This window comes from Pteropus medius, unplaced genomic scaffold, assembly GCF_902729225.1.
Source record: "Pteropus medius unplaced genomic scaffold, Ma_sr-lr_union100, whole genome shotgun sequence".
Taxonomy (NCBI): domain Eukaryota; kingdom Metazoa; phylum Chordata; class Mammalia; order Chiroptera; family Pteropodidae; genus Pteropus; species Pteropus medius.
This window is the reverse complement of record NW_024351543.1, coordinates 10,749,483-10,761,423: the sequence shown is the minus strand read 5'-3', so window position 1 is coordinate 10,761,423 and position 11,941 is coordinate 10,749,483. Positions and strand designations below refer to the sequence as shown.

Below are 11,941 nucleotides of genomic sequence, written 5' to 3'. Positions count from 1 at the left end.
CAATGTATGCAGCTTTTGTGCTGATGTAGAACTGTCAAGACTTTTGGGGGTCCATGAAGCCTCACCTCTGTGCTAGGAGGCCACACTTTCTGTAAGAAAATTGTCATTACAACTCCTGGTCATGCAGAGACATCCTGTTTCTTCTCTTCGTGTCTTATTATCATAGGCCTTGTCTCTGCCAAATTCAGGTGTGCTTGAGGACTTTCTCCCAGGTCTTGGGGAGTGCGGACTTCTGCTTGGGGGAGGAGAGGTAGCTGGGCACAGCCCCATGGAATACTTGTGGCGAGGAGCCTGCGGGCAGTCACATCTAGCAGCCCTTATAAGTTACTTTCCTGAGTTTGATTCTTGAATGCTGTCCTCAGACTGAAGGCTTGCAGTACTGTGGAGCACGAAGGCCAGAGTCTGTCCCCAGACTGAGCCCGAGTGCTCTGGGGCCAGGGCAGCACTGACCAGTTGGAGTCCCAAAGTGAAAGGACAGGCATTGGGCCAGGAACTTCAGCTGCTGCATCCCACAGGGAGATTCTCCCTCCTCTACTCAGGGCAGAGGATCAGGGTGTTGTTTTATTAAAGGAACTAGCAAGCTTCCTTACATTTGGTGCCAGAAAAATCCTAAATAGATTGCTACTCTTTTTTTTTCTCTTGCAAATATGGCTCTTTTGAGTTAATGGGTTAAATCAGCCCTTATGAGCTAGCATGAGCACCTTATCACTCTTTATCACATGGTATTTCTGGGAAATAGTATCCCAGATGCCAAACAAATGATTGGCAAGTGAGGCTTGTGAATACAGCTTGCTCACCAGCTGGACGGGGCCTTGCACCTCCTGGCCTGAAGCACTGAAGCGTGTGTTTCTGTGTAAGGGGTTTCTTCAAGGCTGCCCCTCCAGCTCAACGCTGGTTCAGAGCCCATGGGCCTGGCAGACCTATGCCAGCTTGTGGGTATTTGACAAGCCAGGGCAGTGTTTCCATCATGGACAGTAAGGGGTGAGTTCACAAAGCATCCTTGACTTCCCCGTGCTACCTTATCTCATGTAACATTACAACAATCCCGTCCAAGCAGGGAGGGCTTCCAAGGGGCTATAAGCAGGCAAGGGGCCTAACCACACCTGCATTTTGAAGAGATCACTCTGAAAGAGGGGGTGAGGAGAGATCTGTCATCAGTCAGACTGTTACAAAGGTCTCCGGAAGAGAGGGGTGGTGGCGTGGGCCAGGATGATGGCTGAGCAGATGGAGGGAAGAGCCTGGGCCTGGTAGCTGATCGACTGTGGGGGATACAGGAAGAAAGGCTGAAGGTGGTGTCCGCATTTCCAGTGTTCTTGAAGCAACATGGAAATAGTCAAATGGAGGAAGGATTCCGGAGGTCTTCTTTTGGGAAACCCTGCAAATGCTCTGAAGACTTCTAGAGGACTGGCACCCCAACTGGTAGTTCAAGAGTGTTCTTAAAATATCGGATCTTGGCAGAGTGGAACTCTGTGTAGGAAGAATCACACGGTACTTCTTATTCCATGTTCAGTCCCCAAAGTGTGGTATTTATTTTGAAATATGTGGTTTATGCATTTTTATCTAGAGAGGTTTCTTTGTTAATATTTTTCCAATTATAAGGGTATTTTATACCCTAGAAAATTCCTGGTTAAGGAACAAATAACCAAACACATTTTTTTTAAATAAAGTCATGCCCTTATGGGAATTCTAATTGTACAGTTAAAAACTACAGGCTGTCGACAGTGACATTTTAATGTGCACATATCCATCTAAATTATTAAACTGTTAGCTAGTTGACACAAACAAGTTTTTCTTGCTTTCCTCTTGTATTTTAATGAAACAACACACTCACAGACCAATACAAAATCGAAAAAGTGTTAAATCACTCATTTAGGCTCTCAGAAAACTACGGTAGTGTGAAGGAAGCAACACAAACGTGATGTAATGAAATTTTCAAAATTAATCTGAAAACAGCTGTCCATATGCATTAGAGCCGACGCCTGTTTTAATCAGAATGAGGTAAGCATTCACTTGTAGTTTACCCTTCTTGTTAAAACAAAACAGGGAAGTTTCTATATTCGAAAACTGGGAATAAGAACAACAGGCCTCTTGCCATGTAGCATTCATACGAGTCCAAGGCGAGGTTTTTCCTTGTCCGAAAATTCTTGAGCTAAGAATCCAGAGTTCATTATGATTCATACTCATGCTGTTTCCATGATTTGTGCCCTAAAGAGAGAAAGAGTACTGTGTGTCCTGTTTATATGATGAAAATAAATTTCCCTCGGCCTGCCGTGTGTTCTTTTGTCCCTTGTGGTTGCTGTCCCACAACTGGAAGTCTTGTTTATCCATGCGATAAAGGAATTCGAAAGGGTTATGAAGTCCACAGTTGATGTTCGAGAGACTGAAAAACAGTGCTGAGAGACCCAGCGCCGGCAGCACTGACTTTTCCTCGGAGACTCCCTTCTCTGGTCGGTGCCCGTCTTTCCAGCAAGGGATCCAGAGAGGGCACCCTGACGAATTATCCTGGGGGGCGACATGTAAAGCATCCTGTGGCTCATGTTGCTCTTCCTGCCGCCACAACTGCAAAATGACGACAAAAGTAAATATTTGGGGCCAGGTTTATTTTGGTGAGACAAGTTCCAGTCTGGTTTCTAAAATTAGGAATTCTGCGGTCTGCTCGTGGTTTGAGGCATCCTGCCAGAGAACTTTGTCTCCGGGATGTACAGTTCTCTTATTTGTTGTTGCTTGCTTGGAAATCATCTGTGTTTGTCCATCTGTGTAGACCCACTGCCGAGGTGGGAAGGCTCTACCCAGCTGATTTTGAGAGGTTCCAGCCCCTGCCCTCACCAGCGTGACCCATGCATAGATGAGGGTCTAAGACAGAGCCTGCTGTCTGTCCTTCATACGTTGCTGGACAGACCTTCCAGGAATACAGCTCTCATCCTGTCCCCGACCCTCCTCAAATCATTCACTGACATCCCCACACGTGCACACTGCCTTCAGGCGAAGGTCCCTCCCTGCTGTGGTCTCACCGGTGGGACATCCTCTGCCACCAGGCAAATTGGCCTCCTTGTTGCCCCTCAAACACTGGCTGCTTGCTTGCCTTTGTAACTTCTCATTGCTCCTGTTAAGTGTCCCTCCATACCGCCTCTGTCCATCCTTCCGGGCTCAGCTGCAGCCCCGCTCCCCTGGGAGACGGCCCTGCCCGAGGGAAGCCATTGGCCAACCACGGTGGAGGGTTGCCTGTATCATGCATCGCTGTCTCTGTTCCCCAGTGCAGACGCTGTGCGTGCTCAGGAAACGTTGCAGTTCAGCCTTCCTTTAGTGTGAGGTTCCCCACTCCTGGAAGCTGCCCTTGTCCTGTAAAAAGCTGCCTTTCCAGCACTGGTGCCTGGGCTTGTCTTTCTCCTCCCCACCCAGAGTCCTTCAGCTCTTTGCAGAATGTGTAGCAAGGGCTGCCTATATCCTACATGGGGGGCTGTGCTGGTGGGCGCAGGGCCTATATTCCCAGGGCCTGCCTTCTTCTGCCCTCTTGGTTAGAATAGGAATAAGTAGGGCTGGTAACCCGGGCCCGACAGCGGGCCTCCCCTCCCCCATCCTTGGTTTAATGTTCTGCTGTTTCTGTCTTGAAATTCTTTTTGAACAAGGGTCCCTGCGTTTTCATTTTGCATTGGGTCCTGCACAGTATGTATCTCTTCAGTCCTGGAAACAGGGCAGGTGCTGACAGACAGGTAAGGGTAGCTCCGGAGACATTACAGAAGGAATGCTGGGTGAGATGTGTGGAGGCCAGTGGAGAAGTGGAAAAGATACCTCAGTCGTGCACTTCCTTCCTGAGAGGGTTGATAGTTCTACTAAGCCTGGAATGTACCTCATGAGGTGGCTTCACGGGACGTGAGTCAGGCCCTAAGTAGCCTCATTTAATTTCTGTCAGAAGCCTGCCGTTTTTATGGCACTGTTCCAACAACTTTCCCATCTCAATCAGAGGAAAAGCTAAGTCCTTCCAATGGCCCTCAAGCCCTATCTGACCTTGCTCTTCACCACTGACCTCCTCTCCTACCATCCCCTCAGCCACACTGGTCTACGTTCTGTTCCTGAGCAAGCTCAGACAGTCCCCCACCTGAGGGCATTTGCACCTGCTGTGCTCTAAGCCCAGAGCGCTCCTCCCCCAGAAGGCTCACCCTCACCTCCGTCAGGCCTTTGCCCAGATGTCACTTTCTTAGTGGTCTTCCCCAAATACCCTATTTAAACACATACACATCACTGTTTGGCCTCTTTCCTGATTTACTTCAATTCACAAAACTTATCACTAGCATACTCTCTATTTTACGTGTTTATCAATTGTCTGTCTCTTCCCACTGGAATGTAAGCTCGAGGGCAGGGTCTTTTGTAAGTTTTGTTCACTGCTCTATTCTTCAGCACCTAGAACACGACCTGACACATAGCAGGCACTAAATAAACATATGCTGGATGAATTCACTGCCCTTTGGGAGTTGACAGTCCTGCTACTTGAAACCAGAAAGATGACCAGTGGTGGCTGGGGAGAGGTCTATGAGGCCATGGGAAAGTCACAGAGGAGACGGTTGGCTGGCCGACAAAAGGAAATTAAAAGGTATCACACAAGTAAATGGGGATAAAATTAAAAGAGCCAAAATGAGCAGAGCAGCAGGAGATAGGAAGAGACCTTCATCAAAGCCACACTGAGGATCTGAGAGGAACAGCTACGGTGGATAAGATCATAGGTTTTCAGCTCACACAATAAACATTATTGGGGTGGCTCCATAGTGCAGTGGTTAGCATGTCTGCTTTACACACAGAAGGCCCTGGGTTCGCACCCCAGGTGGAGCCACAGACCATACCCTGGGGGCGCCAGGTGCACGCCTCAATCGTGTGGGAGGACACACCCCAACTTCAGAGATCCAGTTCTTAAGGGGAGATGGCAAAATCCATAGGTCAGGGGTGGAAGTGGACAGGGGAGGGAATTAAAGAGGGAGGAAAAAAAAAAGGAGACTTACTTTTTTCATTCCTGCCCCCACCATAGACCCCATATCAGTGCTAGCAAAGAAATTATTAAAGAATTTTTGTTCTGCTTTATTAATAGAGACATACGTATTCAACATTGTAAATAAGAAACAGCCACTGATTGTCACCAGCCACATAGGTGTGCACCCTCCCAGCAGCACCCTACTTGGAATTTATAGCCCAGGCACTCATTTAGAAACCGCTCACTTCAGCGACCTCTGAGATCCCTCCGGCTCTGAAAATCAGATAATCCTGCAAGATATCTCAGTGTTGTCCCAGGGTAGATGAAGGCCTAGATGGATCTATGGGACTGACTGATGAATGTCAGTTCCCATCGTGACAGCTGTGCTGGCCTGACAGGTAGGTGTGGGAGGGCCCTCTGATCAGGGGAACCCTCATGGCAGAATAACAGGGAGTCCAGACATCCTGATCTTGCTTCATAGAGAAGAAAGACTCTGGGGATGAGTAATGTACATACGGTCATAGTTGATCGGTGGCAAAGCTGACATAGGACTTGAAGACTTACTGACTGACAGGCGTGAGCCTTTTTATTTTGTTTTTGGCCTAGGGAAATGTCAGTGCTTGGAGGAGGATTATTGAGGACTCCCGAGACATTCGAGGTGATTATTCCCTTTTTCAGTTTTCAACCAGTATGTGGTATGACTGGATAGAAGGCAGAATGTAGATGTGGTTACTTTTTCATTGCAGAACCAATGTAGAAATAGAACTGGCTTGCTACTTTAACTAGTAATTCTAATTAAATACATTGGGAGAAGTTTGACCCAATAATAGTTTTTAGTGGAATTTTGAGTTTTTTCAACCAGTATAAGGAGCAAATGCATTCTTTATCTAAGGACTACCTACAGTGCCATTAGGTGACAGTGGTGGTGAGCCAGGAGTGAAGAGCCCCATAACTATACTTGGGTCACTCGCAGGCCAGAGGGAGTAGGAAGGACATCCCATGGTGCATTAGTCATAAAGATGTTGGGCACAAAAGTATAGGCTTTGCAGTCGAACAACCTGAGTGCAAATTCCAATTCTACAGCTTAGTAGCTGTGCATTTTGGGGCAACGTGTAGCTGCTTCACTTCTTGGCTGCTGAAATGGGGGTGATGATACCTGTGTGAGGTGAGGATTGTATAATGTCAAGCATGTGAACTACCAGCACGGTACAGGAAGCGCTCTATCAGCAGTAGAAAGGCTTCCTCCAAAGCCATTTTTTTTTTCAATGCAGAAAAATAAAAACATACAGCATGAAATCTACCCTCTTAATGAACTTTTAAGTGTTGTTAACTATATAAACATGGCTGTACATTGGATCTCTGGAACTTTTTTGTCTTGAACGACTATAACTCTATACCCCTTGACCAGCAGCTCTATATTTCCCCCTCCCCACCCCTGGCCCCTGGCAACCATCGTTCTGCTTTCTGCTTACATGAATTTAACTACTTAAATGGTATTCTGGCTTATTTCATTAGCACAATGTTCTCAGGGTTCATCCATATATAGTATATGATAATATTTTTTTTTATTTTTTAAGGCTGAATAATATTCCATTGTATGTATATACCACATTTTCTTTATCCATTCATCCCTGATGGACATTTTAGTTGCTTTCAACTCTTGATTGTTATGAATAATGCTTCAGTGAAAATAGGAGTGCAAATACCTCTTTGAGATCCTGTTTTGAGATTCCATTTTCAATTCAATTCGATAAATACCCAGAAGTAGGATTGCTATATTATATGGTTGTGATATTGTTAATTTTTTGAGGAACTTCCATATTGTTTTCCACAGTGGCTACACCATTCGATATTACCACCAACACTGCACAAATGTTCCAAAATCTCCACATCCTCACCAGCACTTACTATTTTCTGTTTTGTTTTGTTTTGTTTTGTTTTAGTAATAGTCATCCTTAAAGGTATGAGATGATATCTCATTAGAGATTTGATTTGTACTTCTCTGATGAGTAGTGATGTTGAGCATCTTTTTATTTACCTTTGTTGTACGTCTTTAAGAGAAAAATGTCTATTCGAGTCCTTTGCCCATTTTTAAAATCAGATTATTTGGGATTGTTTTTTGTATCATTTTGTTGCTATTGAGTTGTAGGAGTTCCTTATGTATTTTGGGTATTAACCCCTTTGGGTTTGCAAATAGTTTCTCCCATTCTGTACACTGCCTTTTTACTTTGTTTCCTTGGCTGTGCAGAAGCTTTTTAGTTTGATGTTGCCCCACTCGTTTATTTTTGCTCTTGTTGCCTGTAATTTTGGTATCAATTCCAAGAAATCATTGCCAAGACCAATGTTATGAAGCTTTTTCTCTATGTTTTCTTTTAGGACTTTTATAATTTTATATTCTAGGTTTAAATCTATAATCCAGTTTGTTGATTTCTGTATGTGGTATAAAATAAGGGTCCAATTGTATTATTTTGCATGTAGATATCCAGTTTTCAGAAACACCGTTTATTGAAGAAACTATACTTTCCCCATGATGTAGTCTTGGCTCTCTTGTTGAAGATCATTTGACTGTGTGTGGATTTATTTCTGGGCTATTTTGTTCCATTGGTCTGTATCTGTCTTTATGCTAGTACCATACTGTTTTGTAGCTTCGTAATGTGTTTTGAAGTCAGGAAGTGTGAGGACTGCAGGTCGATTCTTCTTTCTCAAGGTTGTTTTAGCTATTAGAGGTCCTTTGTGGTTCCATATAAATTCTACAATTGTTTCTATTTCTGGAGGGAAAAAAAAAACCCTTGGGATTTTGATGGGGATTACATTGAATCTTTATACGGCTTAAGATAATGTGGACATTTTAATAACATTAAGCCTTCCAGTCTATGAACATAGGCTGTTCTTCTGCTTATTTGTGTCTTTTTAATTTCTTTTAGCAGTGTTTTATAGTTTTCAGTGTACAAGCCTTTCACCTCCATGGTTAAGTTTATTCCTAAGCATTTTATTCTTTTCAATGCTGTCGTAAATGCAGTTGTGTTCTTAATTCCCTTTTTGGATTGTTCATTGTAAGTGGATAGAAATGCAACTGATTTTTATATATCGATTTTGTCGCCAGCAATTTTGCTGAATTCTTTTATTAGTTTTCAATGGATAAGATCATGTACTTTGTAAGTTATGTAAATGTCTAATCACTATGTTGTACACCTAAAACTAATAAAATGTTATGTGTCAATTAGAATTTTAAAAAAAGGTCATGTCATCTGCAAACTGAGATAATTTTACTTATTCCATTTCAATTTGGATGCCTTTTGTTTCTTTTTCTTGCCTTATTGCTCTAGCTAAGACTTCCAGTACTGTTTCAAATAAAAGTGGGGAGAGTAGGCATCCTTGCTTTTTCCCTATTCTTAGAGGAAAAGCTTTCTGTTTTTCACTTTGAATATGATGTTAACTATGGGCTTTTTAATATAGCCCATCTGTTGAGGTAATTTCCCTAGTTTTTTTAGCACTTTTATCATGAAAGGGTGTTGAATTTTGTCAAATGTGTTTTCCGCATCTGCTGATAATCATGTGATTTTTATCTTTCATTTTACTAATGTGGTGTGTCACATTGATTGATTTTTGTATGCTGAACCATCCTCGCATCCCAGGGATAAATCCTACTGGTCACAGAGTATGATCCTTTTAATGTGCTGTTAAATTTGGTTTGCTAGTATTTTATTAAGGATTTTTACATCCGTATTCACCAAGGTTATTGGCCTGTAGTTTTCTTTTCTTATAGTGTCTATTGTAGTGTAGTTTCCTGGTTTTGGTATCAGGAAAATCTGGTCTCATAAAATGAATTCGAAGTATTCCTTTTCTTTAATTTTTTGGAGAAATTCGAGAAGGATTTTCATTAATTCTTTTTTGAATGTTTGCAAGAAACATTCTCCAATGAAGCCATCTGGCCCTGGGCTTTTCTTTGTTGGGAGGCTTTTGATTAGTTTTGGTACACTGTATGTTTCTAAGAATTTTTCCATTTCTTCTAGGGTGTCCAATTTGTTGACATATAATTGTTCATAGTTATCTCTTATAATCCTTTATATTTCTGTAACATCAGTTGTAATGGCTTCTGTTTCATTTCTGATTTTATTTGAGTCATCTCTTTTTTTTGTTAATTAGTCGAGCTAAAGGTTTTTCGGTTTTGTTCATCTTTTCAAAACAACCGACTCAATTTTGTTTATTTTTTTCTGTTGTTTTTCTAATCTCTATTTTATTTCTGCTCTAATCTCCATCTCCTTCCTTCTGCTAGCTTTGCACTTAGTTCGCGCTTCTTTTTCTAATTAAGATGTAAAGTTAGCTTATTTATTTGATATCCTTTTTTTATTTTTCTTATTTTTTTAAAAATTTTTTTGATATCCTTCTTCTTTAATGTAGGTGTTTACCACTATAAACTTCCTTCTTTATACTGTTTTTGCTGCATCCTATAAGTTTCGGTATGTTATGTTTTCATTTTCATTTGTCTCAAGATATTTTCTAATTTCTCTTGTGATTTCTTCTGTGTCCCATTAGTTCTTAAAGAATGTGTTGTTTAATTTCCACATATTTGTGAAGTTTCCAGTTTTCCTTCTGCTATTGAGGTCTAGTTCCATTCCATTGTGGTCATAAGAGATACTTGGTATAATTTCAGTCGTTTTAAATTTATTAAGATTTGTTTTGTAACCTAATATATGATCTACACTGGAGAATTAGTGTGAGCTTGAGAATATATGTTGTGCTGCTATCGGGTAGAATGTTCTGTATATGTCTGTTAGATCCACTTGGTCTGCAGTGTTGGTCCAGTCCTCTGTGTTTTTGTACTCTCTAGATGTTATATCCATAATCGAAAGTGGGTTATTGAAATCTCTTCCTATTGTTATTTCTCCCTTCAGTTCTGTCCATATTTGCTTCATATACTTGTGTGCTCTGAGGTTGGGTGCATGTATATTTATAATTGTTACGTCGTCCTGATAAGTTGACCCTTTTGCATTAGATAATGTTCTTTGTCTCTTGTGACAGTTTTCAACTTAAAGTTTATTTGTCTGCTGTCGGTATTGCCACTCTCCCCTCTTGGTTACCATTTGCATAGAATGTCTTTTTCCATCCTTTCACTTTTAGCCTATGTGTCTTCTTAAATCTAAAGTGAGTCCCTTGTAGATAGCATGTAGTCGAATCTTTATTTTTTATCCATTCAGCCTCTCTGTGTCTTTTGGTTAGGGATTTTAATCTATTTACATCTATAGTAATGATGGATAGACTTACTATTGCATTTTAATGGTTTCTTCTCTGTCTTGCAGAGTTTTCGTCCCTCTTCTCCTTTCTAGCCATCTTCTTTTATGTTTTGTTGACTTTTGAAGTGACATGCTTTCATTCCTTTTTCATTTCCTTTTGTGTGGTTTCTATAGGTATTTTCTTTGTGGTTGCAATGGGACTTCCATAAAACAACATAGTTATGACGGTCTATTCTAAGCTGATCGCCAAGGCCACTTTTAATCTTGGCACCATTTTTAGGAATACAGTACAACAAATGGATTTTTTTTTTTTTTTACTTTTTTCATTTAACCTTCCTTTAATTACTTTAATGGAATTAACTAGAATCAGTGGATGTATATTTTATGAGCCTAATGCAGCTAAATCTCAATGGTATTTTTTAGAACTTGATAGAGTGATTCTGACATTCATCTGGAAGTAGAAAGGGTTAGACTATCCAATAAATTTTGAAAAAAATAATAAAAGAGAATCGGTACTATTAAATATAAAACAATAAATCTGTAGTCTCAAAGCTGCGTGTCGCTGGCAGAAGCAGAAGTGTGGAGTGGAATGGAATGGAGTTGAATGTCCAGATCAGTGCATGAGAGTGACTTGTTCAATAAATGTTATTAAGGGATTTGATTAATCTTTTGGGGATAAAGGGTAGATTCCTACTATATACCAGAACAAACTCCAAACAGATAAAAAAAAAAAAATCTACTTTAAAAGATATTTACTTTAAACTAAATAAGAACTAGAAGAAAACATAAGTGAATACTATGTCATAGTAGGGTGGGAAATAATCATTAAGAAAAGATTGTTAGAGTTGACTTCCTAAAAACTTAAAATTTCTGTTCATCCATAACCACTATAAACAAAAGTAAAAGCCTAAAACAACTGAGACGATTTCCAACATAAAGAACATACAAGGATTATGTCTCTAATATATGACAAAGGAACTCTTATAAATCAAAGAAAAAAACATAGGAAAATAAGCAAAAAATGTATAAGCACAATTCTCAAAAGAAGAAATAGAAATGGCCAAAAAGCATACACGAGCCTATAGAACTTGGGTGGCAATCAAAGAAATGCAAATGGAAGCAACAGTGAGTTGCCATTTTTACCTTTCAGGTTGGCAAAAGACATTTAAAGTCCCTGTGTTGGCACAGCCTTAGTATAACACCCCATGGGCACAGTGCACATCGGCACTGCCTCTCCAAATGGCAGATTATCCATAGGTATCAAGAGGCTTGACATTTTTATCAAAGACTTTGGTCCCAGCAATTAATACTTCTAGGAATGTCTTCTAAGGGAATCATCAGACATTCACATAAAATTATGTTCGCTATGTTCACTACAGTATTATTTTTGACATTTTTACTTTTTACTTGTTATAATGCATAACATGATACAGAATTACTTTAATACATGATACAAAATTCAAAGAATACAAAAGAAGTAGAATGAAAAATAATTCCACCCAGAAATATATTTTGTCCCGTATTGATGGACAACTAGATTGTTCACAGCATTGCTATTGCAAACAGATTTGCAGTATTTGTTCTAACACATGTTTTTAAAGGAAACAACATAAATGTCCGAAGTTAGTGTAATTATGGCACAATACACGTCCATGCAGTAGAATACAATTAACCAGTCAAAATAAGGTTGTAGAAAGATATCTGATGATATATGAAAGATTTTATTAAGTAGAAATATTTTCAACGT

The 11,941-nt window shown here is 40.5% G+C and overlaps 1 protein-coding gene across 8 annotated transcripts in view; it reads left to right on the top strand.

The window, feature by feature from the left end:
- CTDSPL (CTD small phosphatase like) overlaps window positions 1-11,941 on the top strand; it is a 96,703-nt gene that overhangs the window by 56,947 nt on the left and 27,815 nt on the right. The window contains exon 1 of one of the 8 annotated variants that reach the window (XM_039843314.1): window positions 22-2,578. The exons of the other annotated variants lie outside the window; for them this stretch is intronic. Coding sequence (XP_039699248.1) covers window positions 2,536-2,578 — 43 coding nt within the window. The 5' untranslated portion in view covers window positions 22-2,535. Of the gene's footprint in view, window positions 1-21; window positions 2,579-11,941 lie in introns of those variants that run through there. 8 annotated transcript variants of the gene reach the window in all.